General features: G+C 45.2%; 1 protein-coding gene across 7 annotated transcripts in view; it reads right to left on the bottom strand.

Moving 5' to 3' along the window:
- Positions 1-21,549, bottom strand: part of ZFAT (zinc finger and AT hook domain containing) — a 256,026-nt gene that overhangs the window by 50,368 nt on the left and 184,109 nt on the right. For all 7 annotated transcript variants that reach the window (XR_001005720.1, XM_011977077.1, XM_011977081.1 and 4 more), the window contains one exon: positions 11,341-11,479. Coding sequence is in view for 6 of the 7 variants with exons in the window: in XM_011977077.1 (XP_011832467.1) it covers positions 11,341-11,479 (139 nt within the window). In the remaining variant the exon portion in view is untranslated. The remainder of the gene's footprint in view (positions 1-11,340; positions 11,480-21,549) is intronic.

Raw genomic sequence — 21,549 nt, 5'->3', positions numbered from 1 at the left:
CTTTCTACAATTATATTAGAAGCAGCAACTAAATTGCAGCCTAGACAAAAGTCTCTTTGAACAGATTGTGCCTTCAGAAGCAAATTCCAGCCTCGGGAGACTAAGGGTAGTGCTGATGCCAGGCCTCTAGTCTACTGGCCTGAGCTAGGCTGACTGCTGGCACCACCGGGCCGCCACCCTGAGCTGGGCCAGGGGAATGAGCCCTCTCACCAACATCCCTAACACCACAGCTGCCTGGAACTGTGGGCTACCCGATTCCAGCAGTCATTCCCTAGTCGCAAACTCTGGCCTCCCGTCCTTCTCTGTCATGTCTTCTCTATGGTCCGCATGGTCTCTCCTCTATGCCAGTGCTTCTGCAGCACCCCGGAATCTCAGACCTCCTGGCCAACAAAATCCCCAACATGCACCTTGTCAGACAGTGCGCTGCTTCCCTCTCTTTCTTTGACCACACTCTCCTCTAAGGCCTCTCAGGTGGAGGCTGCTCATGCTCTTGAGCCCCCGGTAAGGAGGATGCCAAGCCTGGGCAGGGCAGCAACGCCACCTCCATGGTAGAACAGGGGCATTTCCCCATCCTGTCCCTGCTACCCACAGTGCCAGACCCATCAGACAATTTGGCACCTGGCCCTCTCCACTTAGATACTGCAATATCCATTGACTTCAAGGCCAAGAACCTTCCCTACCATTTCACAATCTGTGGAGTTTCATTCAGTCATGCGTATGATTATTCAGCACCACCCACGGGGCTAAATCCAAGCATCCCACTCTGATGACTATCGGCCCTCTGGCCCTCTCTTACTTTCACTATCATTATTCTTCGATTTCGGGAGGAGCTTCAGTTTGGATCCCCTCCCATTTTCTCTCAACCTACCCCTAACTCTGCTCCCCTCTCCAGAGCACACTCCGGAGCCCAAAACTTACAACTTTTATTGGCAAAGCCCTCCATATCCTCAGCCACTTCTCTTTCTCTCAAACCTGCCTGGCAAATCCACAGTCCGGCATTGATCCAAGCCCCAGCCCTCCCTGCTCTGATCCTGGGATGCTGAGGCAAATCACAAAGCCATATGTATTCTTATGGCCACACTTCCAACCTCAAGTATTTCCCTAGTCAACTCTGTTCAATTATCCAGAAGAAGAACTGCAATTCTCCATCCATCACATTAAGTCCCCTTACATTATTGTTGACTTCCTCTTTCAATCTCATCCTCAGTTCTGGTTTCCTGCTTCATAATGAGAATATCAGGTAAGAACTTTCCAGACCTTCTTGTACTATACATTTCTGTCCCTCTGCACCTGCCTACGCCTGGCCTGATGCCAGTTGTGGGTGGGAGTTCCCCTCTGCCTTCCAAGACGCATTTCTCCTCCTTCTAGAGCACTGATCCTCAGCCCTGTTAGACTCAATGCCCCTTTCTACAACAAGCAGTTTAAGATTCCTCCATCATCCTGAAGTTTTTTCAAAGCCCCTCAAGTTTTGAAATCCTGTATGGGTGCAAGTACCACTCCACTGAACACTCTGTTCCTCCAGCCTCCACACTTTTCTGCTTTCCTTGTCCCATGGCTGGGTGGCTGCACCCTCCTACTCTGTCCCGTGTCCCCTAGGCTGGGTATCCAGACATCCTTCAGGTTCTTCCTCCTGCCCAGGGCATATATTTTCCACAAACTAATGACTTTCCTATTTGTAGCTCCAGCCCAGACTCCTGTCCCGAACACCAGCCTGGGATGCCTCCCCACAGGTAGAGAGGACTGTGCATCCCAGTGCCTCCCACACCTCCTGGCCTGGCCACTGCAGGCTTCTGCACAGATGGGAGCAACCATCTCCTAAGTGCTCTCTCAGCAGCTATTGTCTGTCCTCCACTGCTGGTCCACTTCCCACCCAGCACACAACATGGTCTTTTGAAAACACAGACTAGATCACAGCCTTAGAGGTACAAACCCTTCCAATGGTCTTCTGTCTCACCTACAATAAAATCCTGACTCCTCCCTGTGGCTTGCGAGTCCCACCTCCCGCCCTCTCTTCCTCATTCTCTCCCTTCTCTGTCTTTTGCACTGACCAAGTTCATTCCCTTCCTGGGACACCTGCTGTGCCTCCTGGTTCACAAACTCTTCCCCAAGATCTCCATTTGACCTTCTCCTCCTCTTTAAGCACCACCTCTTCAGAAAGGCCCTCCTGGGACTCCTAGCGAAAGCAGCCCCACCAAACACACAGAGCCATCAGTAGGATTTCCCTACTGCCATCAAATTGTCAGTCTGACATTGTATTATTATCTTTCCTACACGTCTTCATTGTCCTTCCTCCCTTCTAAAGTGGCACCTTCCTAGAGTGGGAACTTTAGGGGCATCATCCACTTATTCGCTGTTCAAGCCGTAGCACCCGGCATCTAGCTTCTCCTCAATCACTCTGTCTTGCATCACTGACTCTGGGTCTTGGCAAATCCTCTTCTTTCTTTAGCTCCATCTCCAACCATCCCCCTGCTCTCCTTGGACTTCTGCACCTCCCCTCTGTACACATCTGTCCCCTCACCAAGTAAGTGTGTTTGGTGTTATCCGGGGGCCTGCCTCGGTGCTATCGTATCTTCCCCTTTCCTTCACAGCCACGGTTCTGTGGAGTCTCCACTTCCAAGAACTCACCAGAAAGAGGTGCCGTTAGTGATGCCTGGGGTGGACAACAGGCTGGGATGCAAGTGGTGGAGGACAGCATTCACGTCTCCTCCATCTTTCAAATTTTATTCCATGGGAGAGTAACTGCCCTATTCAAAATAATTACTGAAATTAAGATTATAAATCTAGACTAGAAAAATCATATGAAGTAATTGCTTCCCTGTCTCTCTTCATTACTTAGTCCAGTGATTCTAAACTATGGGCAATCTTCCTCCCAGACAGGCAATGTATGGAGGAACTTTTGGTTGTCACAACTGGGGGGTGCCTAAGGCATCCAGTGGGTAGAGGCCAGGGATGCTGCTAAATACCCTACAACACACAGCACAGCCCCCAAAACAAACACTGGCCTGGCCCCAGTTGTGAGCAGTACTGACGTTGAGAAGCCCTGCCTCACACCATAGCATGCTGCTTCCTGCACTCAGTTCTCTCCTGGCATTGCACATGTCAAGATCAGTTAACGTCCTCATTGGTTAATCCAATGAATACTCTTCACTCTTTATCTTACCACTAGTACCACCACCAATACTACTAATAACAATAACAACAAACGTCTTCCACTAACTGGGCAGTTACCACACATCAGGCACCTCATACATCAAGTCATGGTTTCTTCCCAATAGCCCAATGACACAGACATGCTTAGCTTGATTTATACAGAGGCTTGGGATGGTGAAGTAACCCTTCTGAGGTCACACTGCAAAGCTAAGAACTGAATCTAAGTCTAACACACATCCTTAACCCCAGGCTTTGCTACTGTCCAGTGTGACTTCTGTGCATTATATGGCGATGCTGATCACATTCTCCAGTCAAGATCTAGTCTTTTGGGGTTTCTATGACACCACTCACTCCTGGTTCTTCTACTAATCACCTCTCCAACTCAAATCCCTGTACAGCCTCCTCATCCTCTGTGTGGAATCCTAAAGCCTCACAAACAGTCCCCTCTATATGTCTGATATGCAGGTTCTGTGATGTCCCAAAGCATCCCACCTCCCCAATATACATGTGAGCTGAACGAACCACTAAGATGCTCTTACTTAGGCAACAAAAGAGCTGAGCTGACCACTGAGTGTATCTCCGGCTACCATGCTTATGTATTGCTCATTAGGGTACTCGGGAAGAAATGGAGGAATTCTGTCCTGATATCAAGGTTGTGTGGACAAATTATACCAGATAAACCTCACAGGAATGTGGTCCACATTTAATCATCTCCCAGATGCAGTCTGGATGTGCTCAATCTCCAAATCAATTCCATGTCAGTGGAATCAAGAGAGAGCACTGTTCTATTATTAGGGTTTCTGTTCTACCAGCTGAGGTGGTGGGTGATTTTCCAAACAGTCACTAGTACAGAGGCCAACCTGCCAGCCACTATGCAGCCCCAGCACCTCCGCCCACTATTTCCCGACCCCAACCCTGGTAGAGGCGGAGGGCACCGAGGCAGAAAGCACCCACTGTCAGCAGAAAGACTGGCAACAAACACCAAATTCTTAAATTCTAGAACATTCTGCAGAAAAGACAGCTCAGATGGATGTTTATTTTCTGAAACTCAAACATACTGTGCTCTTTTTTCACACAAAAACAAACGAGCTTCTTTCTTGCCCAGAGGATAATTAAACTTCATTTTTAACTTCCTTGGTTATCGCTTTTTAAAATCACATAAAATCGTGTCTTTTCCTTCAATCATCTTTTAAAAACCTCTAAGATATGAGGACCTCTATTTTTTTTTTTTGCTAAACTGATGCTGCTTCTCCTATAAAGACTTAATATGTGATGATGAACAAAGGCAAACTTTTAAAGGTTAAACTTAGGCTTTAAAATGAAATTAAAGATTCCCTCTGGGGTATTCTTTAGTGGAAACTAATTCAGAGAGGAAAACATTCTTATATTATGTTTAAATTAAACTTAATATGATAATGCCCCCACATTAATTAAAACTTCAGCCTTTGCCACAGTGACTTTAATTAAAGAACAACAAATGAAAATATGTAATCTAGACTGAATGTATAACTATGCCAGTTAATTGATATCAAAGCTGAGATAAATTAATTTCTATTTGAATTCAGTAAATTATTAGGCAATGCACAGTAAAGGTCAACGGAAGACTTGGTGAATCTACTCATGGCACTGATATTAAGTGCACACCATAAAAACCAGGAATCCTCAAATCACAGTTTCCTCACATGGCCTGATTAACCAGGAAAAGTATAGAATTTCAAGAGCAATTTAAAAAAACGGATCACGGTATCCTTTGCTCTTTTTGGAATGCAATATATTCTGGAGGAGTTTCAGGCATTAAAATATCTCTGCTCCTTTGTGGTGCTTGACGTTATTGAAAATTCAATTTCATTTTCAATAATATAACTCCCAGAATGGCATACAACACTGGGCGGGGCAGTCACAAGACCTGAATCTGGCACTTGCTCAGGTGAGCCAAAGCTTCCTGAAACTCTCGGGTCTTGGTTTTCTCTTCCAGTAAGGTGAAGATGCTAAAGTTCATATTCTTTTTTTTTTTTTTTCTTTGAGAGGACCACTGCACTAAAGTTCATATTCTTAAAAAAGACACTGAGTACAGTAGGCAGAATAATGAGCCCCTGAAGACAGCCATATCCTAATCCCCAGAACATGTGAATATGTTACCTTACATGGCAAAAACGATGTGATTCAGTTCAGGATCTTGAGAGGGGGAGGTCATTCTGGTTTCTCCGAGTGGGCCTAATGCTATCACAGAGGTCATCAGAAGAAGAAGGCAGGAGAGAGCACAGACATGCAGTTTGAGAGAAGCTCCACTGGCCATTTCTGGCTTTGAAGATAGAGGAGGGGGCCACAAGGCAAGGAATGTAGGTAGCCTCTAGAGGCTAGAAAAGGCCAGGAGAGGGATTCTCCCCTAGAGTCTCCAGAAGGAGTATTTGTTAGTACTTTGATGTTAACTTGGTGAGACTCATTTTGGACTTCTGACCTTCAGAACTAAGATAATAAATCTGTGTTGCTGGAACATCACACACCGGGGCCTGTTGTGGGGTCAGGGTGGGGAGGGAGGGATAGCATTAGGAGATATACCTAATGTAAATGATGAGTTAATGGGTGCATCACACCAACACGGCACATGTATACATACGTAACAAACCTGCACTTTGTGCACATGTACCCTAGAATATAAAGTATAATAAAAAAAAAAATAGATCTGTGTTGTTTTAATCCACCACGAAGTATGCGGTGACTTGTTACAGTAGCTACAGGCAACTAACACAGGCACTGATGGATGCGAATACGGATAAGGACAAGGAACAAAAGCAGGTAAATTATCCGAGGAAAGTGGATATGGAATAATTGCACTACACAGATTAACAAGTGAAATATGGAATAGAACTTTGTTGACATTTCACTTCCTATTGTCTCTTAACTTAGTGTCTGTTCTAGGGCCCAGCCAGAGCCCCAGTTCAGAGCTAGGAAATGCTTAAGGGTAGAAATTAACTGGAAGTCACATGTAAGCACTGAAGAGGAGGGTTCCTGGTGACACAGCATGCAATATTAGATCCTACCTGGGACTATCTTAATCCCGTTTCAAATCCCAGCCCCTCTTCCCACAGGATCCTCAAGAAAAAGGGCAAAAGGGAAAATGCAGCGGAGGAAACAAAGTACATTTTATTACTAGCCAAGCTGAGGTCCCAAACCCCACGAGAAACACTTGGTAGAGGAGCGTAAGTGAGGTCTTCCCATCCGCCCACTCCCCTCACACACGCCCCAAATTTTGGGATCTGAGACACTCTGGATAACCACAGGGAAGGGCTTGGAAAGAGACAGGTCCCAGAGTCAGTCTTCGATCAAATTAGTAACTAGCCTTGGGGATGAAGAAATAAGAGAAAATAAACAGTACCCATGTGTGTGACTTTTCCACAAACTACTATATGACCACCAGCAAATGTGGCCCAATTGCTTAAGAGATGACTACGCCTCTTCCTTCACCTCTCCTTTCTTCTCCTCCTCTCTACTAAGTGCAAACATCTACAAACTTTAGGGGACATCAAACATGTGAGCGGCAAGGCACAGACATTGAATCAGGAGACAGGGCTTGGCTTGGCCACTTGCTCGCTTGGTGTGACCTGAGGTCAGTTATTAACACTCCTTTCATTTCATTATTTTACAATAGGAATGATTATGCCAAGCTCACAGGGCCATTGTGAGAGATAAATTAACACGTAAAATAATAATCAATAACACAGCATTATATCACATCACTAGAAGCATGTGCCAACAACTTATTGAATCCGGGCCCTAATAAAAACAATTTTAAAATTAAGATGTCTAAAAATCAAATACATCACCTGTGGGTTACCTCACAGTTTCTGGATTTCCTGCTATGCTATTTTCCCTGAATCTGGTGTAAAAAACTCATATATGAACATACATCCAAGGTACACATGCATACATATTTACACTTTTCTAATATAGCACTTCGAAGTAACATAAAGATTCTAGCAGACGCCAAATACTAAGACTTCTCAACACTTCTCCTCTTACTGCTTTCTCTTGCTCATTACACTTCAATGACTCTCTGAAACTGGGGGACACAGTACCCTGGGAGAAGCAGCTAACTCCGCTCCAGGCCATAGCTGAAGGGGATGTATTCCTTCTGCTATAATTAGAATACAGAGCTCTGGCGGGAGCTGCCTAGCCCTGGTCCCCAACCTGGGCAGGAATAACAATAATACCAACAATGACTGCCTTGTTTGACACCAAGTCCCAGTGTCTAGCACGGTGCCAGGCCCACTGTAGGCGCTTGGGAGATACATGCTCAAAGTAGAAATATGTGGATAAACGTAATAGTGGATTTGAGCCATTCATCAAGAACTTACTGTTGGCACTCCCTGGGAATCTTAGAGAATGACATCTAATCTTTGCAACTGCTATGGAGGTAGGCTATGAGCCTTCCTCTTTGGAGGTATATAAACCAAGATTCAGAGAGGTTAAGTACCTGGCCCAAGGTCCACAGTGATCAGAAATCCCAGCCCAGGTCCATCTGACTCCCAAGCCTGTGTTCACTTCAAGTCTCTAGAAAGACTTGAGGGACGGCTTGGAAGCCATTGGACAGCCCGCTAAACCCCATTTTCACCCTGCTACATGCTCTAGAGTGAGCAAAAGATTTCGTAAAGCTTAGCACCAGAGTATCTGATGCCTCTCACAGCCTGTGATTTACTGAACCAGTTCTTGAGCTAGTTTAATCAGGTGTATTTTAAGGGGAGGAAAGGGGCAGGCCCACTGAAGCAATACAAGTATTTCTTCCTTAAACAGCATGAAATGTGCATTTGTGTGAGAGAATGCCTCAAATCCACATTAATGAATAAGTGATGGCTAAGAGGAATCTGTCTTCAAAGCATCAGATGCACATAAAATATAAGCCAGGAGTACAATATTTACATAGTGCTCAGTACTACCTTAATTACTACAAAGTATCAGAGTTCTGAGGGATCAGTGCATCCAGACAGGCCCTGGTGGCAGAGACCTGGCAATGTCACCCAGTGCTCTCAGGGTGAAAGGTACGTGGGAGCCAAGATACGCAAGCTCGTAAGCCAAATGTGCACACGTCCCCCAGCTCCACGTTGAGTGACATCATGTCAGCAGCTTAAACTTGGCCATGGTAGAAATATTTACACGACAGAAATTGGCAAATTCTACAAGTCAGGTTTCCCCTCCCTCCTACTTGGGAAGAGCCTATGCAGCCATCCTTCCCAGCAAGCTTTGGGAACACACGGTAAACCACCCAAACTCCATGGAGAATGCCATAGTGCCTTCCTTTAGACACCTGCAAAAAACAGAAGTGTCTGATGTGGGAACTCTCGGCTCCTTTTAGGCCATTCTCCTGACCTCCTCTGCAGCACTGTGCACTGAACCCCTCCCTGGAATCCCGGGATCCTTGTGGCATGGCAGGCAGGAGGGTCTTTCCTAGGAATCAATAGCTTTGCACATATCACAGTGTCACACTGTTTAATACAGCTGATACACAAGGGATCCCTGCACGTGGTTTAAAGGAGACTGTAAAATCCTTCTGAGAAAAATACATGTTATTTGTGTTCTTTATGATGTTATTTTAAGACATCTTCTTCTATATCAAAACATGAAATCATAAAGTATAAAGATATTTTTGGGGGAGTAGAAGAGGAAAATAAAACCAAAAGGGGATGGAGAGAGTTACTTGAAATTAATCAAAAGGAAATGAAAAATTGCAGTGGTTCCAAACAATTCAATATTTCCAAACAGTAACTGAATCTGGTTTCATGTTCTCCTTTCATTCTGCTCCCCTCTCCCAGACATAAAAACAACGTGAACTTTGTGCTTCTGAGATTTCTAAACTGTGTTCATACTCCACCAGCCATCTGATTTCAGAGACTGTTCTCCTGCCAGAGCACCGCGGCGCAAGGCCTCTTAAGAGTCGAGAGACACTGGGTTGTCTCCTTCAACGTGGCCCTTGAAGGGAATGGAGGGATAAACATATATACATACATATGCATACAAGTACATTTGCATATGCAAATAATACATCTATATATATGTACAGATGGCCCTCCATATCCATGGGTTCAACCAACTGCAGATTGAAAATATTCAGGAAAAATAAATAAAAAATAACAATACAAAAATCAAAAATAATATAAATTAAAAACTAAACTATAATAACTACTCACATGGCATTTACATTGTATAAGTTATTATAAGTAATCTGGAGATGATTTAAAGTACATAGGAGGATGTGTGTAGGCTATATCCAAACACCACGCCATTTTATATAATGGACTTGAGCCATCTGTGGATTGTGGTATCTGCGGAGGGTCCTGGAACCAATTCCCCATGGATGCCTAGGAACAACTGTGAATATATATCTGTGTGTGTGTGCGTGTGTGTGTGTGTATGTGTATCTCTGAAAGAGGAACCAAAAGCACCCCTGCAAAGATAAAATATAAAACCCTGCTCCTGTCAGGGAATGGCGACTGATTACAGAGAGTCTTAGGAAGTTAACTGGAAACTTAGGGCATGAAACAGTTCAACCTCAGCACATTTTTCGCAAGGCAACGATGAAAGTTTGGAAGCACAGGGCAATGATGGTATCATCACTCAGATCCTCACGCCTGTCCCAATAGCCACAGTAAACATCTATTTCCTGGCAATCCAACCCAAGAGTGTGAAGGATGTGAAAAAGAATCCCTAACCTGCAACTCCAGTTATTTACTGGGGCTGTAAGCCAATCTATTCTCCCCTCTGTGATTCCTGGACATGGGGCACTGGCGTGGGTCATAAAAAATAATGTGATGGCTCCACAAGTCCTAGATATGTTCAGAAAAAAATATACAAAAGCAAGGACTGAACATGTACTGCATGCACGTGTTTTTTCATTTAATCCTCTCCACCATCGTGGAAGATGACTGCTGTGAACTCCATTCTACAGGTGAAGGGCCTGAGAGCTTGCCCAAGATGGCGCAGCTAAAAAAGAAGAATGCAGATTGGAGCCAGGGCCCTCCCCACGGCATATCCTGCACCCCAGTTCCAAAAAACTGCCATTAGGAAAACGAAGACGCAAGCTCACCATTACCCCCAGATGGATGGCTTTAAAATTATCCTGAGTCTTCTGTGCTGCTCATCTATTTCCGTGCATCAGCCCTGTCACTGAAAGTGCTGAAGGATATAGTCAATTCATTTGTTTTACATGAAGATGCATTTCATGGCTATTACGGCGAGCGGAGCTTCACGCTGAAACAAAACTCCAAGCCTCCCCAGCTGCAGCAGCCTACAATTCCACATCTCTGTTTACTGGGGGCAGATTTCTAAATCTGTCTTCAGCTTCAAATAGTCACAGGACTTAGGAAAGAGGAGCAGTAAACAGTGTGCTGCAGTCAGTTTTTAGCTGAATTATTGAAGTGCAGATATAAATACAACAGAATTCTCTGTATGGTAACAACACATAAGCTAAGCCCTCTCAAGTGGGAATGTGATTATTTATTGAAATAAAACAACAAAACACCCCACAAAGTTGTAATAATTTAAAATGAAAAGAGGCTTTCATCAATTCTCATTAGTTTAAATGTTCTAGAATGCCTTTTTTTCTTTTCAGGATGAATAAGTAACAAGCTTACTCAATAAATATTTTTAGATAATCTGAAAAAGTTCACCTATAAATATGCCTACAATAGCATTAGTTATAACTGCAAAGAAAGAAAAAATCTAAAACCCCCACAATGTTCAATAACAGAATTGTCAGTGTTTCCATTCAATATTGAATTACAAAAAGCCCTTAGAGGTCATAATTAGGAAGATAATGTACCAAAGAAAAACAAAATGTTCCTGTTAATGTGAAGTAAAGAAAGACAACTGGACTTTCATCCCTGCGAACTTTATGCACCGACGAAGAATGGAAGGCAATGCTGACAAATAAGCATTGCTGAGGGTAGTAGAATCTGTGGGTGAATTTTCACTTGTCATTCTAGACTTCCAGTAAGGTTGTTATAATACTAACCAGGCAGGAGGTAATGCTGACAATGATAAGGATGATGATGACAACAATGATGACAAGGAAGAACGAACATCACCGGCACATTTAGGTGTGAGAACTGAACTGCAGGATGTCAGCAGCTCTTCCCACTGGGGGACTTGGTATACAAGGAAGCTGGCAGGGCCCCAGCTTGCTGGCCCCTCGCCTACCTTGCTGGATGAGCACCTCCGCCGCCAGCTCCCCGGTGCCCACGTTGGCATACTCCTCGTTGGGGTGCTTCCTGTTGTAGTGCCGCTTCAGAGAGCCAGATATGTTGCAGGAGTAATGGCAGTGGGCACAGCGGAAAGGCTGTGGGGACAATGAGGAGGCGTTAGAGAAGGTGGGCCCCAGATGTCTGCCTTCGCTGCTGCTCCCACCTGATGAGCATCTGACACCCAGAAGGTCTAAGATGAGCAGACCCCATCACCTGTGATATGTTCTAGGGAAAACCACTAAGGCAAGAATGCTGAGACCTGACTCTGCGGTGACCAACCAAGGGACCAGGACAAGGTGCCTCAGAGGAGGAGCTGTCTCTACTGAATGAATTTGCTTTTGTTACTTCTTTTCTGTTTTTATCCACCTCAGAATTTAGTTTTTGTTCAAGAAGAAGACCAAAAAAGCAATACAGTAATCTATCATTTTTTTAAGTGAATGACATTAAAAGTAGCTCTCATTACAGTTAGTTCCCTGATCTACAGTCAGGAGTCACATAATGACGTTTCACTCAACCTCAGACTGCATATACAACAGCGGTCACAGCAGTAGGTTCTACTATACAGCCTGCAAGCGCAAGTAGGCTATACCTTCTACATCTGTGTAAGTCCATTCTATGACGTTCTACAACTAAGAGTTTGCTTAAGGACGCATTTCTCAGAACGTATCCCTGCTATTCAGTGATGCGTCACTGTATTTGCTTCTTTAGCTAAATCAATTCCTCCGCAGTATTTGCCTGCAAGCACCGGCATATACAAGTGTCAACCATTAGAGAAGTCTAGCAGGTAAAATCTATTTCTCACGCCCACCTGGTCAAGACAAGGCACTTTTGGGATGAGGCCACGAATGAGTCATGCAGCCTTGTCTTTCCCCTGGCACAATGCCTTGGAGGCTGCATAAACAGTGAGGCTGGGGAAAGAGGCACCTGCTGGGCCCCTGGGGAAGCTCAATGAGACCTGGCCTTTGGCTGCTCAATGGAGGCGCATCTCCATCACTGTTAAATTCCATGCCACGGCCCCTGGTCAGGAGCTGCCAGCATGCCCCTGTAATCCACATGCTGTATGATTCCGACAGTGCTCCAGGGTCATTCAGGGCCTGTTTGATGACCCAGCAGCCTTCTAGCCCAGGAGGAGCAGAAGAGCATGCAGCAGCCAAAATGGGAGCAGCACTCTGCCTGGTGCAGGGGACTCAGATGGAGCAAGTCCAGCCACACCTCTGGCCTTGACCAATGACAGAACCTCAGGCAAGTCGTGAAACTTCTCTTAGCATGGATCTTTACATGAGGCAAATGAGGATCATGCCCATGTCATAAGGTTGTTGTGAGAATTAAATAGTATCATATAAACTGATACCTAAAATGCCGTGCAAAGCATTTCTTACTGATTTTATCAGCAATTCTATCACAATTCTTACCGGGCATCTGGAAGCTGATGTACCACTGCATCTATTAAGACCTCAAACAATACCTTTACTCCTTGACTGTCCAATTCATCAATTTTTTCATCACTGTTGCCTATAAGAGCTAAACCAGCAACAGAATTGTCTGAATGTGAAGTACACCAACAGTAGAGAAAATGTCCTCTCATCTTTGAAGCTTAGACCAGTCCCTCTTTCAAAGTTTCTTCCCTTCAAGTATAAAACTGTGATGCAGTCTTCCCATAGAGGCAGATGGGAGAGAGGGAGAAGGGGAGGAGGAGGGAGAGGGAGAGAGAGAAGGGAGAGAGGGAGAGAGGGGAGACAAGGAAAGGCAGGGGGAGAGGGAGAGAAGGGAGAGAAAGAGAGAGGGAAAGGGAGAGGGGGAGAAGGATAGAGGGAGACAGAGAAAGAGAGAGAGACAGAGGGAAAGGGAGAGGGGGAGAGGGAGAGAGGGAGACAGAGAAAGAGAGAGAGAGAGGAGGGAGGAAAAGAAGAAAATGAAGAGGAAAATCTTCCACCTCACCCCCTGCTTAAGTCATACTCCTTCCTCGTAGGCCCCTTGCCCACCACCTGCTCCAAGAGCTGTTCCCCCTTCAGCCTTCATGCTGTCACCTCCCTTTCTCAGGCCTCTGCCATCTCCTAGCAAGCAACTCCTGGGGGTGCCTTCTGCTCAGACCTCATGCTCCTCCATCCCATCTCCTTAGGCTGGCTGCCCTATCCCACTGTGGCAGGTGTGACATCGTCATGCCACTGTCACCAGGTTCTGCCATGGCTCAGCTTTCTAGACTTATTTATGGGATCTGCAACACAGACTTAATGTCAAATGCTGGATCTTTCTAAGGTGCTGGCCTTGGGCTGGATTTGTTCTTCTGCTCTGATTCCAATTATCATTTTTGCATTGCTGATTGGTGGATCTACATGTTTTGTTGGGTCCTCTCTCCTGAACCACAGATGGGAATTTTCAACTGCCTTCCAGGTATCTCCGCAGGGATGTTCTATAGGCCCCTTAAACTTTGGACTCATATCTTTCTGCAAAATCAGTTAGTCATCAAAGACAGAAACCCACAGCCATCTTTCATTTTTCCTTCTTTCTTACTATTCAACTGATCACGGAGTCTTGTCCAACCTTCCTGGGAAGCCTTTCCAGAGCGCCCCTGTCCTCCTCTCTCTCCAGCACAGAGAAGGAGACCCTCCCAGCCTATAAAGGGAATACTGCCATCCCCAGAAGGGCCATTCTTGGAAAGATACAGGACAGTTAATCTGGTCGGTCAACCAGCTCTAAAACATTCCCCAGGGACTTCGCCCTACACCAAGGCTCACACTCTGGTTACCAGATGCTCTGTGCCGCACCGTACGTGCTGCGTTTCTACATTAAGTCCCTCGGGTAAGGAATCCTTGGAGTTTGGCCCAGAGCATTTACTAAACAAAAGGACCTGGAACAAAGGCAAAATTTGTCTGGCTTTCTCATCTATCTAGTGCATAGAGAACAAAAGGTCTAAAATTCTAATATATGATTACTGCAAAGCTAAAATAAAAGTTAAACCATTTTCAAGGGCATTCATCTCTAAATAAGCAAACAGCATGCAGATATTATTTTTGGAATGTTAGCATTTACACAGAAATCAAAAAGTGAAAATGCTGTATCGCCAGCATCGGGCAGTCAGTGGGCATAAAACGCAGGAAGAAAAAGGGTGATGAAAATAAGAAATGGTCCTGCAAACCTAGCTTCAGACTCGAGAGCCAATTTCACCCTTCTTGCAGCAAAGCAGATAAACAGCTTCCTGTGAGTTCAGCTCCTTTTTTCCCCATGCCCATCCATTGGCAGAACTGCTAATGAGAAGAAAAATTGCCAAAATGTGAGCATATTGGCAAAAAATGTACGTGAGAGCCCAAATGAGGATTCAGTCTCTGAGCTAGCAATGTCTATCAAAATTTTCAATTCTGAGAGTTGAAAGAAACACTTGACTTGGAGAAATCTTCTCGCCATGGAAGCCTTCCTTCTGCAGCCTCTCCAGCAGTCTGCTGTCTACTTAGTCTCTGCTTTGATGCACGGGGTTCAAAACATGCCCCGGCAGTCTTTTCACTGCTGAACAGTGCAGGGGGAGTTAGGAAGATAAACCTCCCAGTCCCTTTCCTTCATTGGTCTTGCTTCTATCCTTCATATTCATTAGAACCTCTACATGAAGTCCATTACCACCCATTTTCTGCTGGGGATCTTCTCTCCCGAAGTGTAGGAACTGAGCCCCATCTAGGCTCTTCAAGCAAAACAAGATCTGATATGTGAGGCACTGCCACAGGCCAGCAGAGAATTCTCCTGGGGCTGATGCAGGGGAGGAGACAGGCAGAGGGAGGGAACAGCATTAGTAAGCCACTGCCAGACGTAAAGCCTGCTGCCTTATCAATACTGCAAGTCTCAAGGTTTCATTTATGGAGCATATATTTACTGACCTCTGACTGTCCTCTGACCCCCAGGGATACATGGTGAATGAGGCAGATTTGTGATTCCCTAAATATATACACGTTTGGGGACTTAAATATCAACTCCAAAGATTAAATGCTATCTGGGCAAACTAAATCATAGAACTTGGTTTCTAAGTCAAAAACTGGCAAACAACAAATGACACTAGATCTCAAAAGGGAAGTTATTTATTCAGAGCTTTCAGGACAGAATCCAGCCTAGAGTTGGGAGGAAGATATAAGCTGGCTCCATAGCTCATTTGGAACGCAACATCGAAGTTCTTATCGTGGTCCAAAAAGTAAGACAGGGAGCCCATCAGCATAGCTATTATTCAATGTTGCACAGAAGTTCTTAACCAAAGTAATGAGATCTAACATGATAAATATTACTGATTTCTCTCATTTTCACTGATAGCCACTATATGCCAGATAGCTCTAAATGTTTTGCACGGATTAATGCCTATAAGTCTTACATCAAACTCAAAAGGTACGTGCAATTATTATCCTCATTTTTACAGGTAAGGAAACTGAGACACAGAATGGTTTAGAGACTTGCCAGTTTCACGGTCTCCTAGCCTGGCTACTTGATTTGCATCAGATATGGGGCCCCAGGCCCAGCCAACAATAAAGAGATTATCTGGTTTTCCACTGGCCATTTTTTCCCCTAGCATATATCCCCCTAAAACTGCAACTGAGAGGGGCACGGGTTGGTATTCTTGGGTCTCCTGGACATAAGGTGGCCCAGATCTAAGTATCAACCTCTAGACCAAGGAACCCCACGGCTGACCGGGAGAGATGTGGGCAGTTACTGCGCTATCACTATGAGGCAAGGACTGGGCAGAGGAGAAGACGAGGGTCAATACCAGCCAGGTCAACACAGTGTGCTGTGTGCTGGGTCAGGAAAGTCATGTTAGGCAATGGGAGCCCCTGGGAGGTGTCAGGCAGGACAATGGCCAACTTCCCATTTTGAAATATCACTCTGGATACTTGGAAGTTAAATGGAAAATGGACTTGAAAGGAACAAGACTGGAGGCAGGGAATCAATTATCCAGTTAACTGCAGTGGCATGGACAAGAGATACTAAAGGCCTAAAATGAGGCAGGGGAATAAAAATATGGGAAAAGAAGACAACATTTAAGAGAGATGAAGAAGGTAAAATCAGCCAGACCTGATGGCTGGGATGATGTGTGAGAGGAAGGAGATGGAGCCTCTAGGATGGCTCCCAGGCTTCCAGCATGGATGGCAGAAGGCAAGGAAGGCCACCAGCAAAAAGGAAGTTATATGGATAATGGGAGGGAGAGGGTGTATTCCTAGAACTCTGAACATCCCACAGGGTGGGTCTAGAACTCAGAGGACAGCTCTGGGCTGCAAACACGGATCAGAGGACAGGCAACTAGCAGAGGTCCTAAGACTGAGTGTGGCCATGGAAAGAGTATATCAAGTGAGAAGAGAAGCAGGATTGGAACAGCATCCTGGAACACAGGAGCAGGCAGGCAAAAGGAGGTGGACTTGGAAGAGGGATGACAGAGGATAGCAGGTGTGGGGATCAGGGGAGTCTGGAATCATGGGATCTGAGGAATAAGGTCCTCCAGGTAGAGGAGGATAATGGAGCTGAGTGCTCTAAGAAATCCAACAGGAAGGGGCCTCCCCTGTGTCCACTGGACCTGGCAATCAGGGGGTGGCACCGGTAACCTACCAAGAAGAGGTTCAGCAGCATGAGACAGGCAAAAGTCAGGCTTCAGCAAGTCAAGGAGAAAAGATGAGGAGCACAGGCTGGGTCATGTTCCTTTTTCCAAAAGGTGGCATCAAAAAAAAAATCTTTCTCAAAAGGTACATTGGGCCAGGCACAGTGACTCACGCCTGCAATCCCAGCACTTTGGGAGGCTGAGGTGGGCGGATCACTTGGGGTCAGGAGTTCAAGACTGGCCTGGGTAACATGGTGAAACCTGTTCTCTACTAAAAATACAAAAACTAACCAGGCATGGTGATACATGCCTGTAGTCCCAGCTATTTGTGGGGCTGAGGCACGAGAATTGCTCGAATCTGGGAGGCAGAGGTCACAGTGAGCCAAGATTGCGCCCCTGTATTCCAGCCTGGATAACAAAATGAGACCCTGTGGCAAAAAAAAAAAAAAAAAAAAAGAAGAAGATTAAAAAGAGGTACAGTGAAGATTTGTTAAAGCTGAAATTCTTTAAGTCCTTATTTTTATGTCAAGAAAGCAAGCAAGATGTCACCACCATAGTAAAAGTCTGGGTGACAGAGTGAGACCCTATTGCCTCTTAAAAATAAAAAGCTGGTAAAATACACATTTTCATAATTTGAGAATTTGCTGTTTTGGTTCTTTAAACAGAAAGAAAGAGAATAGAAGAAGACAGGGAATCATATCTCACACATGAAACTGGGTTCTGAAAAGCCTGATTAGAAGATATCTAAAAACCTCTAACTACATTAAAGTGATCGCATTTCCCATCGGCATCAAGGAACAGACCTAGAGGAACGTTGTAAAGCAGATGAGAAGCTGGTAATGAGGTAATGTGCAAGGTCATGACATTGGCAACTGACTGCAATGTAGAGGATGGCTTTTTGGTAAAACGAGGAGTTGCTTGGTTGGCTCCTATTCACAGCAAGCAAGAAGGCTGTCATCAGGTAAGGTTTTTGCAGTCTAATTTGTGCGACCAAGTACTGGTATTAAGGTGGCACATATATCAAAAGGCTCAAACATCAGATGTGAATCCGCCCCTTTGTTGACAGGCCTACCTTGGAGAGGGTGAAGAAGAATAAAGGCAAAACAGAAAGTGCTCGATGACACTAGTGTGTGAAACCTGGGGCCATACATCACTATTTCAACCTTAGTTTAACAACCTGGCTGGTGTAGTAATCGAGATACAGACAGAGACAGACATACAGAAGGAGACTAACCACCCGTCTGGTATCAGAAAATTTGGATTCAAATGCAGAAAAAGGCCATGTAATGGTTATGACCTACATGAAGTGGACTGGTTGGTACAAGACTATTTATACAGTGCTGATAGACAGAAGTGGTGTTATTGGAATGCGGACACCTTTACAACACAGAAGGACCTTCTCAAGGACATGATTGCATTCTACGTCAAGCAAGGGTAGAAGAACGGAGTGCGGCAGCATGAATGAACCGGGAGCAGGAGAAGCGGGTCAGGCGTTAGGCCCACCACTAACAGTGGAGTCACCCTCGCCAAGTCATTACACCTCCACTGCTTTTGATTCCGTATCTGTGAAGTGGGACAGCAAACCTTCCCTGCCTACCTGATGGAGTTTAGATGGGGCACCAAAAACAGAGCACGACTGTGCTTTGAGAATCAAAAAACACCATAGGCCTCACTACTGTGGTCTTTAATCAGTTCATTAGCGCATTAGCACAGGAAACTAGCAGATGCCCTAAGACTGAACGCAGCCATAGAAAGAGAGTGTATAAAGTGAGAAGAGAAGCAGGATTGGAAGAGCGCCCTGGGGTGCAGGGGCAGGCAGCCAGAAGGAGATGGGCTCGGAAGAAGGACAAGAGAGGACAGACAGTAGGTGAGAGGATCAGGGGAGTCTGGAGTCTGGAGCTCCATCTCCTCCCTCTCACACATCATCTCAGCCCTCAGGATTGGCTGGTTTTACTGGCTCTATCTCTTTTAAATGTTCTCTTTTAAAATGTTCCCACATTTTTATTCCCCTATCTAATGTGGTCATCTGAGGCTCCAAGAAACCTCCTGGTGGGTGTCCTCTCAATTTTCCCTATGACAAGGACATTCCCTTCCCTTCTAGAGAAGCTCTTCTCTTCATATGGCCTGGGACCCTGTGTAGGAGGCTGCCTGCCCGTGCATGGAGGCAGAGTCCCTCCACCACCTTCAAAGGCTACAAAAAGTCCCACCTACACCACCATGACCCAATTAAACTGTACCCACTCATACATCAACCGCCCTGGACTCACTCCTGTAAATACAAGTGAAAAGACTTTCATAATATTGCATGTTAAGTCACTTAGAAACACTAACCGTCACTCTCATATGCCTTTATTCCTCAATGGCCATCTAGCGGACTGGGAAATTCTGAAAAAGTGACAAAACTCTAACCTAAAAAATAGATTTCAAGTGTCATGAAGTTTTCATGAACTATATTTAACCATCAGTTAAGTTAAACTTTGGCCTGTAGGCATTTGTTCACCTTGATTTTGTAGTTTTCCTGTAGTTTGGGGTCATTTTTTAGGCTCACGAAAATGTGCTCAGGGTTCCGTGGATCAAGTGGCCCTGCCCACTGGCACCAGAGGGGAGAGGGGCCAGTTCTCGTAGGTCCAGCAGGACTCCGGGCACTGGGTTCCATGAGCTGGCCAGGACAGCAGGCTCTGTCAGGGCTTCCTCATGTGACCTTAAGGGAAATCTTGGACTTCAGATTTGGAGACAGCCATGCATATAGTTTGAATATTTTTCCCTCCAGAACTCATGCTGAAATTTAATATTATGGAGTATTGAGGGGTATTGAGAGTTTGGGCCTCTAAGATGTGACTGAATCATGAGGGCTCTGTCCTCATGTATGGATTCACCCATTCAAGGATTGACGGATTAATGAGTTGTCATGGGAAAGGAATTGGTGGCTTTATTAAGAAGAGGAAGGGGACATGCACTAGCACACGAACACACTCAGCCCCCTCACCATGAGATATCCTGCACTGCCTTGGGACTCTGCAGAGTCCCCACCAGCAAGAAGGCTCTCAACCAGATGCAGCCCCTTGACCCTGAACTTCACAGCCTCCAGAACTGTGAGAAATAAATTCCTTTTCTGTATACATTACCCAGTTTCAAGTATTATGTTATAAGCAACAGAAAATGGACTAATACAAGCCAATCATCAGTTAATCTTCATTTACCACAAGTAAAAAGACACACACAAAAAAAGAGATGAGGAAAGGAAGAAAGAAAAAAGGAAAGAAAAGAGAGAGAGAGGGAAAGGAAGAGAATGGAGAAATTAATGCGAGTGTCTTGAGTTTGAGGAATGACAATCACAGGATCAATCAACCATGATCCACTGAAAAATAAGAAAAATAGGCAAAATATGTCATCACCTCACATAAAAATTAAATGCCAAATCATGCTGCCATTTCTTTCCAAAAAGATCTCTTATCTTTACTCATAAATAAAGTATCTGCTGAGCATCTACTACATGTCAAGCAATATGTTACGAACTGGAGGTGGCTGGCACCACACTCACAGGCATTCCACTAAATCCTCTTACCTCGTTCACCACCTCCTACTAGAGGTCCTGAACATTTACATCTTACCTCCTCCCTCCCAGATGCCAGGACCTTGAAGGCCAGGCCAGCTGGTAACTTTCTTCTCTACAAGGCCTGCCTGATCCAGACCTGCCCACTTCTCTGACCACATCCCTCTCCATGGTCATCTTCGGTCAATGGACTCGAACCATACTGCTCCTTTCTCATTTGCATTCTCACTCTCCCTCTATCCAGAACACCCCATCACCGCATCAGCAGATGTCCCTCAGGCAGCTGTGTCCTGGACCAAAGTCAAGTCTCCAAACTGCCCTTCTTACCCTAGTCTTGATCCTGCCATTCTCTCTACAACAAGTGTCTTTCTTTTCTTTCTAACTTTCATTTTAGGCTCAAGGGGTCCATGCGCAGATCTGTCACATGGGTAAATTGCATGTCACAGGGGTTTGGTGTACAGATAATTTTGTTACCAGGTAATTAGCATAACACCCAACAGGTAGTTTTTCAATCCTCATCCTCCTCCCACCAGCCTCAAGCAGGCCCCAGTGTGTACTGTTCCCTTCTTTGTGTCCACGTGTACTCAGTAAGTACCCATGTATAAGTGACAATATGTGGTATTTGGTTTTGTGTTCTTGCACTAATTCACTTAGGATAATGGCCTCCAGCTTGATCCATGTTGCTGCATAGGACATGATCTCACACAACAAGTGTCTTTATCAGCCCCCTGCTCAGAGTCTTCAAGGTCTGCCAGAGCCTGTGGAGAGCCCCAGATGACCTGTCCACACCTCTCTGTAATAGTGAGCCAAGTACATGCAGATATTGTACAGAAGTGAGGGCAGGGGGGGCAGTGGAAGGAGAGCATGTACCAAGCCCCAAATAACCTGCCCACACCTCTCTGCGACACTCAGCCAGGCATATGCAATTCCAGCACAGAAGAAGAGATGGGGTCATGTACAAATCCCCAGATGACCTGCCACACCTCTCTGTGATAGTCAGCCAGGTACATGCAGTTACTGCAGAGAAGAAGAGATGGGGTCACGTACGAATCCCC

Source organism: Mandrillus leucophaeus, unplaced genomic scaffold, assembly GCF_000951045.1.
Source record: "Mandrillus leucophaeus isolate KB7577 unplaced genomic scaffold, Mleu.le_1.0 Scaffold173, whole genome shotgun sequence".
Classification (NCBI taxonomy): Eukaryota; Metazoa; Chordata; class Mammalia; order Primates; family Cercopithecidae; genus Mandrillus; species Mandrillus leucophaeus.
The sequence above is the reverse complement of the archived record's forward strand: the minus strand, read 5'-3'. Positions and strand labels throughout refer to the sequence as shown.